This window comes from Lutjanus erythropterus, chromosome 5 (genome assembly GCF_056507025.1).
Source record: "Lutjanus erythropterus isolate fLutEry1 chromosome 5, fLutEry1.hap2, whole genome shotgun sequence".
Lineage (NCBI taxonomy): Eukaryota > Metazoa > Chordata > Actinopteri > Lutjaniformes > Lutjanidae > Lutjanus > Lutjanus erythropterus.
In genome coordinates, this window is record NC_139321.1 from 11,873,307 (window position 1) to 11,890,100 (window position 16,794).

At 39.4% G+C, this 16,794-nt stretch overlaps 1 protein-coding gene across 4 annotated transcripts in view; it reads right to left on the reverse strand.

Annotated features, from left to right (window-relative positions):
• LOC146326527 (mitogen-activated protein kinase kinase kinase kinase 4) overlaps nucleotides 1-16,794 on the reverse strand; it is a 71,539-nt gene that overhangs the window by 6,542 nt on the left and 48,203 nt on the right. For all 4 annotated transcript variants that reach the window (XM_084718818.1, XM_084718816.1, XM_084718817.1 and 1 more), the window contains 12 exons: nucleotides 14,258-14,328; nucleotides 12,684-12,763; nucleotides 9,536-9,624; nucleotides 9,055-9,149; nucleotides 7,304-7,388; nucleotides 6,837-7,004; nucleotides 6,180-6,288; nucleotides 5,258-5,413; nucleotides 4,806-4,949; nucleotides 4,375-4,509; nucleotides 4,168-4,268; nucleotides 2,697-2,846 (listed from right to left, as the gene is read on the reverse strand). In XM_084718818.1, coding sequence (XP_084574944.1) covers nucleotides 2,697-2,846; nucleotides 4,168-4,268; nucleotides 4,375-4,509; nucleotides 4,806-4,949; nucleotides 5,258-5,413; nucleotides 6,180-6,288; nucleotides 6,837-7,004; nucleotides 7,304-7,388; nucleotides 9,055-9,149; nucleotides 9,536-9,624; nucleotides 12,684-12,763; nucleotides 14,258-14,328 — 1,383 coding nt within the window. The remainder of the gene's footprint in view (nucleotides 1-2,696; nucleotides 2,847-4,167; nucleotides 4,269-4,374; nucleotides 4,510-4,805; nucleotides 4,950-5,257; nucleotides 5,414-6,179; nucleotides 6,289-6,836; nucleotides 7,005-7,303; nucleotides 7,389-9,054; nucleotides 9,150-9,535; nucleotides 9,625-12,683; nucleotides 12,764-14,257; nucleotides 14,329-16,794) is intronic.

Here is a 16,794-nt window from a genome sequence, read left to right on the forward strand (position 1 = left end):
GTCTCTGCTATAGATACTGTAGCTAAGTGATGGATAAAAAATGTCTCACCATGCCAACTGATTCACAAACACCATACCTCCGGGGGTGAAAAATGAACGTGGAGGTGCCAAAAACTGCAGTTGCATGAATGCCTTCTTGAGGCTGACTCCAAAAGTGAGTCACTCCTCATATCAAAATGCTCAAGTTCACAGCAGAAATAAACAAGTTCACAGCCCAGCACAAAAACAGTTTTCTGTCTCTATTGCTAATTTTCTTGTTCATGACAACTGTAAGCAGGGTGACTGTTTATATAACTCATCTGTTTAAACTATATAAAGGCTTAAATTTATGCATAATTGAGTGATGGGTGGCATCACAGGTAGCCAGCTTTATTCAGCTGCATCAGCTCAACTCTTTCATTCCCATTTTTGGATTGGCTGGGAGTTAATCGAGTCAGGCGCTGCAAAGATGGTGACGGTCAGAGCCGCCACACTGTGAGCAACAAAACGGCTCTTCACAAACCTATGGGTGATGTCACAGAGGCTCCACCCACTACTTAATATACTGTCTATAGCACAACGGTGCTGTTAGCATTCAGATGTTAGCATGCTAACATACTCATAATAACAGTGCTAACATTTTCTGGTTAGGAATAAACACAAGTACAACTGAGGCTGATAGGAATGTCATTCATTTCGCTGGTATTTAGTCATTGGTGAGTATCACAAATAAACATTTGACCTGATGATGTTGTTAAAGGAAAGGATGAAATCTTATGGTAAATTTAATAGCAATCCATCCAATACTTATTGATATATTTCAGTCTACACCAGAGCGGTACACTGACTGACACTGCTGTCCCAGTGAAGCTGGTAGCGTAGTTAAGAATATACACAAGCCAGATCACATCTTTGTGTTATTGTTAAGTTGGTTCAGTTTTATGTGGTTGTCTATGGAAAACAAATCTATACAATTAAATATTCAACTAAAATCATAATAAACTCGGCATTAGACTGGCCTACAACCATCAACAATATGTGCTGAAGATCATAATGTGCATAAAAGCATCTTTTGACCTTGACTTCGTTTAGTCGATTCTGACAATTTTAACCCAAAGTTCAGACGCCATACAAGGGATAAAACAGACAATGTCTGAATAGAAATTTGAACATGAGTCACAACATTCTGCTGTCAGCTTCAACTGCTACCTGCCCACGGACCGAACAGAGAGAGAGAGAGAGTAATAGAGAGGGAGGGAGAGAGAGAGAGAGGGAGGGAGAGAGAGAGAGAGAGAGAGAGAGAACACTGATCGTTGGTAAATGTAGCAAAAAGAAAAAAAGCTAAAAAAATGAGGAGAAAATGAGCAAATGAACAATGTCACACTGGATGACAGTGTGGGTGGAGAAAAAGAAGGGAAAGATGAAAGAGGAAAAGAAAAGTGTTTGACAGCTATAGACTGAGTGGGAGGAAAGTGGAGGGAGGTGGAAAACAGGAGAAATACAGGAGAGTGATGACTGACATCTGCAGACTGTGAGTGGGCGGAGGAGGAGGAGGAGAAGAGCATCCTGAGAGATGAGGTGATACTGTATGTTTGAATAGAGAGATAACAGCTAATGGACGAAAAGACAGTAAAGTCAGGTATTATAGAGAGAATATCTTTATCATGTAAATCTTCATCATGTAGATCTCTTTACACAAAGATCTTTGAATATTTTGTACTATCTAAAGTATATTTATTAAAAAGACCATGGGCTTTTCATATACAATTGTTATAATTACCCACTTGATCTTGACATACTAAGGCTAAATTGCAAAATTAACTCAAAATGCAATTATTTAACAAAAAAAAAATATTTACATGTACAAAATTTTAAATAATTTTAAGAAAAAGGTCCAATAAAAGTCAAGCAATCTAGTTTACAACACTACCTTTGCACATGTAAACTCTTTGGTGTCACTGGCACAAGCACTCCAAAAATGGTGTCAACGGCAAGAAAAATCTATTTTCACTATATTTTTATGAATAAAATGTTATATAAATCAGGCTATGAATTATTTATGAACAAACCTTGCTGTAAAAAACATTCAGAATATAGACTGGCTGAAAGACAAATCAGCATGAACCTTCCACAGTTGATTTACTTACATTAAAGGGATAGTTCAAAAATTAAAATTCAGTCATTATCCACTAATCTTCATGCCAACTGAAGGCTGGGTTTATTTTTAATTTTAATTTTATTTAGTCCACAAAAAGTTTCACAGGAAAACAGTGTTGCAGTATTTTTCAAATGGAAAAAAGAACGGGAAAAGAAAACATATAAAATGCGTCCATACTGTTCGTCTGGTGTAATCCAAGTCTCCTAAAGCCCAGACATGCCATTCACTTGCACGCACACACTGTCAAACCACACACCAGTTCAGATGGTGTGCACATGCATGTGAACGTGGCTTAAACCTACTACAGTGAAGATTTTGGCTAAAAACATGGTGGAAATGATGTCAGCTTGTCATGTTGGGAGATTCTGAAACGCTGTTTTAATGTGAAGCTGGGAAATATTTAACCTGACTAGTCCTATTAGTGAAGTTTACCCAAGATATCATTAGACTTGTCTTTTCTCTCTTAAATGTGAAACTTGAAATTCAAGGACTTTTCAGACAGACAAGCACAGAAATAAGGAAATATATAGAGCATCAAGAATATGAAGCAGACTCTCACATGTGTGGGCAGGTAGAGGTCGTAAGGTGTTCCAGAGTCGACATCGATGGCGTGGAACCCAGAAACGGAGCCGTAGATTACCTTTAACCTCTGACCGTCCTCCACTGTCAGGTCAACAGACAGCGGTTTTTGGGGCAGAGACCTGAATGACTGGGGACACATGAAGACAAACAGGTTTCAATCATTACCTTTAATGATACATTAAAAATAAACTGCGACACCAGTCATCTAACTGGAACTGCTCCATAAATAATTAATCAGCAAGTGACTTTGACAAGTTGAAGAGCAGTTGCGTAAAAATGGGCACCCTTATATAGTCATGCTATTTCCATGAGGTAGTGTATTTTTGGTCTTATCTGAGGAGAGAGGGTTAAACTACGTAGCGTGGAAGAAAAAGTAGCTCAGGCCACAAAGGACACGGAGAAATGGGACAGAGCCCTGCTGAGAATCTGTGTGTGTGGCTCTCATAGCCTGGATGTGTCATGTCTGTGTGTCTGGCTGAGAAAGTGACCCTATTAGATTTTTTTTTTGTCCAGGTCTATCAATGTTTTGTCCTAGATACATGCAAAAATATGGTAAGAACAGAAAAGACAACGGAGGACAGCGCTGATATGACCTGCTGTTCGATGTACTTCACAGATCCTAATCAAAGATAAAAATGAAGGAATTAAAATATCAGCTGAGCAGGTTGATTAGAGCTTTTTCACGCCAGCCATACTGATATGAAATAGTAACGTAAACACAGGTGTTACCAATGATACTAATTTAGGTCCAATTCCATTTAGTGTTGCAGAGCCGTGCCAGTGAGCCATAATGCACAACAGCAGCACACTGACTCTGACCAGAATGAGACTTAGTATCACTGGTAACACCTGTGTTTATCCCACTATTTCATGTCTGCTGTGAAAAAGGTGTATTTTGCATGTAATATACACGTTAGATTAATTTGTAAGAGCTTTAATTCAGCAGTCAAAGCTTTACTTTGTCTGCAACAGCTATAAGTTGGCAGCTCAGCATTAGCTTACAAACATGACTTCAGTTCACAACTCATATTATGGTACGTGTTGGAAAGGTGGACAATTTCACTTGCCAGTGGCTTACAAGTCTACAAAAGTCAATATTTCACTGGTGTCTCAAGTGTTGGATGGCAAATCAAGTCCACAGACTAATAAAAGTTGCTGTCTCTTAAGTCCTCACCATAAGATCATCACCATATAACTTATTGTTCTTTATTTTATTTGATAGGGACAATGCAATTTAACATAGTTCCAGTACAGAGTATGAAACTGATGTGTTGCACAGGGAGTTATAGCTATTGCTAAATTTCAACTATGGAAAATAGAAAATGCTGTTTACATGACCTGTATCAAACTAAGAATATTGTCATATTCTGAATAATAGTGGAAAAGTGTGCGTGCAAACTCTGACAATGCAGATGATGCATTTTACATTTAATTTAAATGCTACCAACCTTGAAGGCCATGAACTTGTGGTATGGTTTTGGGGCCCAGGCGTACACCTCCACGGCATTCTTCAAAGCAATCACTAAGAACTTTATCTTCTCGTAACGCACTGAAGAAACAACATGGAAAGAGACATTATGAACATGATTACTCCGACTCTGCACATGAAGCTTTCAAAGACCTCTGCAAAAACAATACTTGCAGTGTGTACTTACCAACTTTATAGTGTACACAGCCCTCCAAGTCACCTACTGAGGTCCAACCCTGTCTCTTCTCCACCTCTGGATCATTGTGAAGGATTTTATTCCTTAACCAGGACAGGTAGTACAGACGGAGCTTGTTCTTTTTACCTACAGACACAGTTTATACAGTTACACCCCCAGAATATTTTGAATGGTGAAATACTTTGCTCAAGGGCACCTTTACAAGGTATTATTTATTTGATGCTGACAGGAGGGTAAAATAAAAAATCTATTCCTAACATTATTGTTAGATATTTTGAGATGTGAGCAAGGCAGGAGGCCAAACTGCACTCTGTTTGGTCTGTTTCTGTGTGAATGCAGCCAATTGAGACTTCTTTGTGTTTTGAGAGCTACATTCATCTGTGTCGGTGTGTTTTGTGTGCTCGGGTCTAAAATACATGTACCTGATATAGTGATGAGGACATTGAGTCCTTCCAGCACATCCATCTGCTGAAACCTTCGCCTGCTGATGAGGGAGTAGACCTTCCCCTGACCACTTCTATCCAGCAGCCACAGGCCGTTCTCTGTCCCCACCAACAGATTCACACCTACAGAACAAAACAGACCTGGACTTTACACCACACCACTAACATGCTGTGTCATGCATCCAGCAAATATGTATACTGATGTGAATTCCAAAATAAACACTATACAGAGTCTGCACACTGTCAAAAAAATGGCATTGTTCAGTAATGTTATGTTTCTGGTTTGAAAATAGCTAAGAAACAAAGTCAATTAAGTTTGTTTGCCTAGAAAAACAAAATGACTGACACACAAATGTACACACAGGGAACAATAAATCATTCATTCACTTGTATACTTTAAAGTAAAGAAAAACAAGCAAAATAAAACAAACCCCATAGTCCAGCACAGAGAACCTCAGTGTTGAATTTCTTCTTGTACTTTCGGATCTCTGGAGTGTCGCTCTGTGGTCGAATGTTGGTCGGGTTCACGTTCACCACAGAACCCTTCCTGTGGTTCTCTCTCTTGATTTGCTCCCCCTTACTGCCCACTATACGGAGACAAAAAAAGAAAAAAAGAAAAAAGGAAGACAAGATTAACAATGCATTGTGTAGTTACATGAATCCAGTGTCTGACAGTGAAACTGTGTTTTCTAACAACTTTCTCTTGTGTATAAAATATAAGTGATGTGGGTACATTTGTACAGTCTAATGTAATTAAATACACCAATCTGCCATCATTTCTACCTTTATGGAGTTTACAATGTCCAGTTTAAGTTGAAGTTGTTGGACATGTGTTATTCAGTAATGATTAATTACTGAGGTCATTGTTAAGTGTGGTAAAACCTGTGTTTACCAAACATGCTTTTCATTGCTTTTTTCCCCCCTTGGTCAAGTTTGGTTTACATTTGCCTGTAAGTACTGCAAAGTCATATTTTTTGAATTCACACAGTTCTTAACAGATAATTCAAACACATCAGTTAAGCTAAGGGTGTGTAAACTGACCAGCTTCACATGTCAGCATCCCCCACTCACTTTATGAGTACAGATTACTGTAAAAAGTAAAAACATTAAATTGCATGATTTTAATGTATTTATGTAACATGCTTTTAACTGTGTTCAATTCTGCAGTTTGTTCAATAAAGCCAAAAGGAAACCAGTTAAGATTAAAAAGCTATTCCAGCTTCAGGTCTTTTCTGGACTCTTATCAGTTCTCTGTCTGGTCTGATAATGGAAGTTTGGCAGAAAGTTGTATTGAATTGCATTATATTGTGGAGGTGTACATCATACAGTGTGTGTCTGTGTAAATGTACTCACTGGGGCTCTGTGGTGGCGATGATATGGGGATCATTCTTGGATCGATGAAGGACAGGAAAGAGGAAGAGGAAGATGTGGAGGTGTTTTTCCCAGTAGGACTGCTGACAGCCTAACAATGAACAACAACAAGAAAAAGAATTATTCCACCAGTTTTTTATTGTTTGGTTACGGCTGCACACACAAACCCTATTTGCTATAGATCAGTAACATTGGCTCCTCAACCTTTTAACATCACCAACAACTCTTTGGTTCTCTTACTTCTCAAGCCTTATCCAATTTCCCTCTCTAAACATTATTATTACAAATGCATTCTTGGTTCTAAATATTCATGGGGACATGTGAAACGCATGGTTGGTAGGCACATTCATGTTACATAAAGATCAATACTACTACAAGCCTGTGAAGACACATCACATCACTACTTATACATGTGCTCCACAACTGTGCAACCACCTCCCTCTAGTGGACAAATGTAATCAATGCACCTTTCATTGACATGTTTTAATGTGTTGATTAAATACATTATTTATTAACATAACTTCTGCATAATGGGAATGCATAATTGTGGGAAATTAAATAAATCACTAATAGAAATGTGTGTGTGGTGCTGGAAGTCTGTCCATCTCTCTGACTGCACATTCCTCCAAATGAACTCACATGTAGATCCTGGTGTGTGGGGGATCGAGGGGTTGTGGGCGACTGTGAGTAGCTCAGTTCACGTGTTTGCTGCTGCTGGCCCAGTGCATTGTGGGTGGGACTGGAGGAGGAAGTTTTCTGCAGGAGGTCTGGTAGCAGGTAGGTGTCATCTGAACCTATCCGCGAAATCTGTAGAATACACAGAGAGACAAAGGACTGAGTAAGGGGTGCAGTATTTAATTTAATTTCAGTTCAATTCGATTTAAATTACTTTATTCTTGAATTGTGGTTCAGCACACAGTTACTTTTTGCTGTAATCAAGGTGGTTTAAATGCCTGTGACTCTCTACCAGTCAAAAGAACAGAGCATATGTGGATCACTCGTCTCCCCTTAACATTACAGATATTGCAGCCTCTAGCTATTTGACATGAAAATGCAAAGAGGAGTTTGGAGGTGTGTGTGTGTGTGTGTGTGTGCGCGCAAGGTACCTGATTAAGATTGTGGTGAGGCTGCAGTACGATGCCATCAGGTATTCCTCTGTAGTATTTCCCCTTTCCGTTGGACATGCCAGACCTTGAAACACAGAGACAGGTCGAGATTTTAGACCAGAGTCTGACTGCAGGTGCTGCATTTATTAGTTGGAAACAAGATCAATACATCCTCAAGATCGATGGTGATGAAAATGGAGCTGATTTACTTCCCGTGATCAAAAAGTGAGACCAGAGGAGAAATAATTTACATCAAAAATAATAAATTCGGTAATTTATTTACCCTCACCTTAAGCAGTGTATCACAGTAATAATATAATTAACTTTTCATGCCACGTTTTTGGGAAGGTAAAATGCAAACCAATGACACTTTTTAGCTTGTCCCAGCTTGGTTTTCAAGGTTTAGATGGTCCAATACATCCTAAATTTAAAACATGGGATTTTAATTCTGCAGAATAATGAGTGCAGTGTTTGTGGTGTAACTTTGCCTTAGTGAGCAGCAGAAACATTTCCACATGAAGACTTTCTTAGTAGATGTGGCAAAATTCTGAGTATTCAATTCTTTTCCCCGATTCTTGGTACAATCTATCTTGCAACAGGTCATGTTTCATAATTATGTTGTTTGGAAACACGGAAAGAATTACTCAGTTCTTTTTTGGATTCAAAGGAAAGCCTGGGTGAAAAGCATGGTGTGTGCCACGTCCACGGCCGACATTACTGTCTTTCATAGGCTCAGTAGAGGGCTCAGTTTTAACACTGGAGTGAAGATACTGGTATCAAAAGAGCATGCAGCAAAAATGCATTATTTCTATTTATTATTTCTATACATTATATATTATTCGATTTGAATATTTCTGCATAGAAGGGCACCTAAACAGTATTAGAATGGCAGAAACGACAATAAATGGAAAGCTGAGGTGGCCTGGTAGGTTAGTTGGTAGAGCATCTGCCCCATGTACTGAGGCTGTGAGTCCTCTGCAGCGCTCAGTTTGACTCCTGCATGTGGCCCTTTGCTGCAAGTCATTCCCCTACTCTCTTTCCCCTTTTCCTGTCATATCTTCAGTTGTACCACAAATTTAGGGCATAGAAAAACCCCAAAATATAAAAAAAGAATGGAAAGCTGAGACTCTTATGGATTAAATGAGCCCAGTTGTAACCATATGTGACGATGTCAGTCCCCACCTCACTATATAAAATGACCTATTGTGACCTCTGATAATCACAGCCTCATTCAGAGGATGGATGGCTTCCCTACATAGAAGTGCTCATGATCAATTCAGTGAAAAATCCAAATGTTGATACCAAATCACAGTATGAATTTCTCTTGGTCTTGGTGTCTTAAAGTGGTACTCTGGAGGCATTTTTGACAATTTCTCTCAATTCTTGAGCTGTAAAAACGGTTAAATTGTGCACCAAATCTGTATAATAAATGATATTAACCCAAATAATTGCTGCAAAAACTTGTAAATGATAAGAGCATGGGAATAGCCGTCATGTATTTCAATCATGAAGTTCTAAGCCCTTACACACTCTCAACTAGACTAGGAAAACAGTGCTGAGCTACATCCGAAATTATTCTTCAGGTTCACAGCGTTCACATGATGTATACACTGCTTTTATGTCTGTTGGCCTACTATCGCTCCCTAAATATCCCCTGCCCCACATAGAAATAACAAAAATGGGTCTATAGTAAGGAAGGGGGAAGTAGAAAAGTTTAAATGTGGTTATCATACTGATGATGAATCACTCACCTGTTCCGCTCTTCATCATCACTGCTGCCCACCTCGTCACTGGAAGAGGAGTATTCTGTGGCCTTGTTGAGCCGAACCAGACCAGATCGTACACCCTGCATATGGAGGCGATGAGCAATATGAGTCAATGAGGTTCGGTGAGTCAAAAGATCAAAGAAAGATTGAAGGGAGAATAAACTAAAGGTCTGTTTAATGTAGCATGATGAAGATGATTGCACAAAACCACTCCTACATCTAAAGAAGACGGACTTACTGGAAATACTCTGTGGTCATTTCTCATGTAATGTAAAAGGGGAATTTCGGAAACATTGTGTGCAGATGTTTTGCAATGATACTGCTCCTCGTTATTAATCAAGATCAGTGTGGCTCAGCTGATTTTTCTGATTATGTCACTGTCAAGCCTGTTCACACGCTACAAATCTACACCAGCAGAATTTGGTCAAAGCTGTGAAAAAGTCAAGAAAAACGGCTCTTCATTTACATGTGTGTGTCCACTGGTTACGCTTTCCTGTGCCTTCCTGTGCTGCTGTGCACGCTGCTGTAGAAGAGGACTCTCAAGCTTGAAGTAACCTACAACACACACACACACACACACACACACACACACACACACACACACACACACACACACACACACACACACAAACAAACAAACACAGTCACATTAGTAGCAGTTATACAGTGTGAAAACAGCAGCAGGGTGGTGTTGAGCAAATCACTGAACCCCTAACAGATTAACATCAGTGGTGAGAGGTATAATTACCAGGGACAAATGAGGCCATTGTCAGAAAATGGCAGCTTAACGTTGTGTATCAGTGGGCCGGATAGCTTTACAGCCATAAACTGTAATTTTGAGGCTATTTTGGAGCAGGTGAACTCTGAACGGAACCAAAGATTAGCTTGACCTGCTAATTACTGAGCAAAAACTCTGCGTCATATTCCTTATATCGCACAAATATTAAACAGAATTATCATAAGAGAGCACACTGGAAAAAGTCAAATTAGACAGCATTTATTCCTGTAGTTATTGATTTTTGGTAACTGGGGGCAGTGCAACAAACTCACTAAATTGAGGTACTTGGCGACCTGTTGTACAAGAACCTATGCTTCTTGTAATCTAATCTATGCTTATGAGCATAGATTTCAGAGTTTACGGGGTGCACCTGAATGCACCGCAAAGTCCTGTGCCCGCTTGTCAAAAACTGACACTGGACAGCAGCAGAAGCAGCTCACCTGAAAAAAGAAAATGTGGTAGAAACTAGTTCCCTGATTGCATGAAGCAAAGGAAATCGTTTTAGTTTTGGGAAACACCAGCTCCACCTACCAGCAGCGTTATTTTATGCCATGAAACCACAGTATCAATCCATTTGTATGTTATATAAAGCTACAACCACTCTTTCTAACAACACTATAGTTGAAAGAGGAAAGCAGCTTTTCTGTTACATCATGAGCAGATAAAAAGCTTTTTACCACAGTAAAGCCGTATGAGTCTCTAGGAGAATCTCTGATCTGTGGCTCCAAACAAAAAGGGCCCAGGCCAGCAGCCAAACTGAGTGGGAGGCATCAAAAGTTGTTTCCTCTCAACTACACACGGAGGGAAACTTTGAAATACTAAACAGATTCTCCCCCGTCTTCCTCTCGTCTGTCTGTCTCTCCCAGTTGCTACAACAGCAGCTTCCTCGCTGCCACACACAGACGACACACAGAGTCGAGCTTTGAAACAGATGAGTCACTTCTTTTTCTTCAGGCACACAGGTGGAGGGGGCAGGCTTTGAACTCATTACTCTGTGCTGAGTGCTCTCGCTGCTTTATAGTAAGTAGATGTACTGTACTTTGGCTGTGGTGGAAGGTAACTAAGTACAATTAATAAAATGCTGTACTTAAGTTCAATTTTGAGGTTTACTCCCAGTTGTCAGTATTACCATGGTATTGTTAAAATGTTTCAACATTTTCAAAAAGTATTGATACACCCACAGAAATTATTTTACCAAGTTAAATACTGAAAACCTCTCAACATTTTGAAATGGCATCATGTGATGTGATGTCAATATTCACACAAAACAAACCAATGTTGCTACTGCGGCTGCTTCTGGGAGACTGTTGCTTACTTTCGTTGATGTTATCACTGTTTTCATGATAATTAAAATTTGAAATCATAATACCAAAAATCAGTTTTTGACTCTCCTTGTACACAACCGGGCTTGAGGTGGTGAAATTAGTTTGTTGTATCTGCCCATATTGTCTCCTTGCACTTATATATTACTGTGATTTGTTGTACATCTGATCCTTTGTGACCAAACCACTTTCACACCGCTGAAGTCCCTCCTCATTTTGGACGAAACTCCTCCAGCGTGGAGCCATTAACAGTGTTATTTTCGCTTTCAGCCACAGTCACAGCCACAGTCACAGTGTGTAACAGTATCACATCATTATGTCAACAAGTCAGAATGTTTCCATTATCACAATGAATTTTTTTGTTATCATAAATATCTTAATAACATATTGTGAAAGATTTGATATGGTGCACCCCTGTGAAAAATCCAATGTCTCAACAAACAAAGATTAGAGATAAAGTACAAAGACTGAAAACTGATTTGTTTATCTTTTTTTTTTTAAACTTTCACCTTCATCTCACAGCCTCAGTTTTATCTGGTGTCCCTGTATATAAAACTGTAGGCTATATAAACTAGTTCAAAGTAGCTCCACCTTCAGCCGCTCACAGTAACACTGATGCTTCAGTATTAATAATCTAAGGATATCAGTCAGAGGGACCAAACCAGTACTTTTACTTTAATACCTTAACTACATGTTACTGCTAATACATATGCGCACCTTTACTTAAAACAACTACAACAGCTATCATATTTTGTTGATTTTGAAGGGTCCCGTGTACAAAAGTGGTAGCGTTTCCACCATAATAACCACAACATATAGCATTAAAAATTAAATCATCTAAATAACTAAAATACTACTCCCTGTAACTCTGCTTGGGAAAATGTAAACTCATGTTTGTTTCATCGATTTAATGGAAAAGAATAAGAATAACTATGTAGAAACAACTGATCTTGTTGATTGTCTTGTTTGCTTGTTTAGGTAATACAGAGGCATCAGTAATGAATTGAGAATATTTCATAACTAGTTAAAAACTCTTTGTAGTAGCCTTAAGTAGGGTTTTTCATGCAGGACTTGAACTGGAGTATTTTACATTGTTGTATTGATACTCATACTGAAGTAAAAGATCTGGCTACTTCTTCCACTGCAGGTGGTGGGTTTGATGTGGCTGCACGTATCTGGTGCGTGTGTTTGTTTATGAGGGTATTGTTTAGGGCGTGTGGTGCATCTGTGCTGGCTTCACAGATGTGCATCTGGGCTGTGTGGGCAAATAACACATAAACCAGTGACATAACGGTTACACGCACACACACATATATAGATCCACAACCACACTGACACATGCACAGCATTAGTGCAACTTCACACCATGGCCACATCTACATGAAAACGAGGGCTGAGTTTTGACACTGTTGTAGACAACAACAGTGTGGTCAAAAACAAAAAAGGGGGGATTTTTACGGGTCATAGAGCATGTGATTAAGCTTGGCGAAAGGCTGAGTTAAGGTGGCACAGACCTGAGTGGTTGCTGCTGGTGGAGGAGCCCCCATGAGACACGGATCGTCCTCCCTTATCTGCTACAGACACCGGACCGCCACTAGATGGAGAAAGAGACACACATACGGAGCGACACGGATGCAGAGTGATTTTTTTTTTATATCAACATTATACACTTCTATAAGTTCTAGTCTGGAGTATATCCTTCACGCTGCCAATGCAACGACCCAATTTCCTCACCATTAGTTTCATCTAATCGAAAATAATCATCCAAGCTAAACTAATCTGATCTACCCATGACCGATTGTTCTCTAATAGTGTATGCCGGTGTGCTGAATTGTCGTGTGATACAAAATCTAACAGTAGATAAGATTCGGTCTGGCTGGAAGGAAGCCTCTGTGGTGAAGAACTGCCCTCTCCTAGCATAGTTACAACAGATTAAAAATAAAGTATGTGCACTCACATTCTATTTAAGACTAATGTTATGTGGACTTCTCTTGTTTCCAGTTTAAGGACAGACAGATGCATTGTATCTGTGCTGCTGAGCAACATCCACATATTTGAGCTTAAGGCAACCAGCTCAGCTGATACTTCTCCCAAAGTCAAGAAACACCTCACTTTTATGACTCTGCATTGAAAAGGAATGAATAGCTGCCTTTTTAACTTGACTACGTTCCTCTGATAGAGTTAACTACTAGTTACTTAAGAGATTAGGATACGGATACAAACAGAAAACTAATTGGTAACTATTTTGATAATCTTTTAAGCCATTTTTCATATAAAAAGATTATAAGTCTCCACCTTCAGACATGTGAAGATTTGCTTTTCCTTTGATTAATTTTAGAATTTAGAGGTTTGGTCTGTTTAGACAAAACAAACATTGTGAAGTTGTCAATTTGGGCTCCGGGTAATTGTGAAAGTACTTCTCATTATTTTCAGATTTTTTTTTCAAACCAATCAACTGATTAATAGAGAAAATAAACAGCCGATTAATCCACAATGAAAACAATCATTATTTGCAGTCCTTTACAATGTAGTTCAAAATTAGCTCCACCTCAACCAGCTACAACAGTAAAATCCTGCTTTGTTTGCTGGATAATTTAACAGTCACATGGGACAGTTTTCTGCATTTAGTACTTTTACTTAAGTAAACTCAATGCAGAGTAGGACTTTTACTCTGTTTACACAGTTTTTACAGCGAGGTATTAATAATTCTAATGAAGTAAAAATTCTTAATACTTTCTCCACTCCTGCTTAGTTTTGCTCTCACCCAACCTCTAAAGGGAAAATATTTGGCTTATTAGCTGCTAAATGCTCCACTATATTCACTAGCTAGTCAGTAACTTTGTCTTTGTGTGTTGTTGCAATACAATGACCTGCAAGATGATAAAATGGTCTGTCGCACAGACTTAAGTGCGACTACAGTGTTGGATGGTAATTCATCTTTAGGCAGTGACCTTTTTGATGTGATAACTTCTCAGGTTCATGACATAAAGTGACATCAAATCAGTACACAGGCAAACCAGCATATATAACACATATCTCTCTGTTTTGTTTGCGTGTTTAGAGTGCATTAAGTGCAGCGGTTGTCTACCTTGAAGCAGCCCTCTTGTGTCCCATCACCAGCTCTCGACAATAGAACTTCGAGGTCGTGCGTTCTGGCACCTGGAATTTATACAAGACAGCGTGAAAGAAGAAGAGTCAATTGAACGGACTTGATCGAAACGCAAGGCCAGTGAATACAAAGAGACGGCAGCCTCCTGGTGGTCCTGATTGCTTGTTTCACTTTTCATAAGCCTGAGAGGGCTTTTTACAAGGACCTCATGTCTAGCCAAGCAGGGTTTCAGCCTATTATAGGAAGGTTTCTCCGGTTATGAAACCTTTATGTACAACAACTTCTGGAGTGCCTGAAAGGGCGTAGAGCCGAGTGCAATAAAATCTTTAATAACCCACCAGGACATATTTATTACAGAGAATCTAATGAGACCATTTGGCCCTGTTATTTCTTAACATTACACTGTTGCTTCTACACACTCCCCATATCCACGTCCAAATCGTACATATATGGAGTCAAAATAATATCTGAGTCAGGGATGTTTCTTAACCTTTTTCAACAGTGTTGCATTCATTGCGACTGGACTGGCATTGTGAAATCTATACTAGAACAACCTATGCGAGTGTTGCAAAGTGCGGTCTTTTAAACCGGATTTTTCAACACTTCATTCTTCTCAAACTCTCAGTCCTACCAACCAGCTGGTGACTTTTTGACCTCTCATCTCCTGGGTCAGATGGCCCAGTTACAGAGAGGAAGACACACCCAGCAGAGCGGGAAGTGAGCTGTGGGAATACCTTGTCATTCTTCTGACAAGTTGCCCACATCCCGCATCTGGCTCCTCACACACACACACCCATGCTGAGCTTGGTGTCTGTTGATTCCTGCCTACTATTGCAGCACACATGACATTAACATCAGAGCTTATTCCATCTTGTGAAAAGCTCAATGCAGGGGTGAAATATAGTCTCAATAAAAAAAATCCAAGGTCAAAAACAATCCAAGGCACCCTGTAGAGTTTGTGCAAATTTAAAATTCCTGTGTATTTAGAATTACCAACATGTTGCAACCAAGACAGGCATTAATAAGGGTCAGAGTCAGGGGCAGTGCATTGACTGCTTCAGCTTGTTGCTATGTTACATCAGTGTCGCAGCTGTATTGGACAGGGCAAGACTGACCTGACCTGAATTTTGTAAAAAAAAAAAAAAAAAAAAAAGCATTATAAAATTTATTTTTTCAAGGCGTCATGTTCTACATGGAGTAAGAAAAAGAGTTTTTCTAACTTCCTTGATGTAGATCATGAACCACTGAATATAACACCACTGATTGAGATCAAGTGAGAAATAATCTTTCTTGCTTTTTATCCAAAAAAAATGCAGCTCCCTTGTTTAAATGGCTCAGTCTCGCCCTGTCCAGTACGGTGGTGATGTTGACAATGGCATTGCGGCATCTACGTATATGATCAACAGTAGCTAACAAACCTGTGATGCATTACACTAACAAGTTGATTGGGAGGGTAGAAGCAAGGAAGTGATAGATAGAGGGAGGGAAGGAAGGAAGGAAGGAAAGAAAAAAGGGGATGAGAGCACCTAAATGATTAAAAAGGAGATAGATGCTACACAGTCAAGATGGGCCTCATCTTTTCTTTATATACACGTAAATTCCTTATAACTACAAATCACCTTAACCATGAGCAGTTCCAAATGTTCCATATATTAAAATGCAACTTTTATATAGCTCCTCAAGTAATATTTCACAGAAAAGGAGACAGTCTGTCTCCTCACTGAGGCTGCAGTTTTTCATTTCTTTCAAGTTGCACAATCCAAAAGGTCACGTTTTTAGCAGTCACTTCCTCTAATGTCCTTTTCAACAGCTTCTAACACCATGACCTTCAGTCTATTTCGGTTGCCATGTCCTGCTAATGCCACAGCATAATCAACATTTCTTGTGCGGATGGCATTTTTATGTCTACAACTCAGCCTTTTAGTCCTCTTTTTGTTCGTCCTACATAGAACCAACCACAGGGGCACTCCAGTCTATAACATCAGAGCTTATTGATGATTACAAAAACTTTCAGCCAACTCAGCTTGAGCGTAAGACTATTTAAGCATATGTTATATGATTAGAAGTCAGACAGTAAAAACTGTCAAATGTCTGGCTTTGCTACAGCTCAACTGTCACAATCTATTGTGGTGGAGTTCCCCAAAAGTGAACAGTTTTAAAGCCACTCCGGTGTTTTAAAGCAGCTCCAGTCACCACACTGCAATCACAGAGAGAGTAGTGAGTTATTAACTGCTCTACTGCCTCCATATGGCCTCCTGTTAGTTCAACAACATAACATAGCAAACAGACAGCTTTATTGGACTCCCCTCCTCTCTCTGTAGTAGTTATTAGTTGTTCTATTAACTCCATATGGTGTTCTGTTAGTAAATACATCTAACAGCATATTCTGTTTGGAAAACACCTGGGGGGGGGGGGGGGGGCACTCACATTAGACAGAAAACAGCGGAGTGAGGGGTGTGATTATCACTGATGTTTTTAGTTAGGGACACTTCGTAACACGCCTTGAGGTAAAGAAC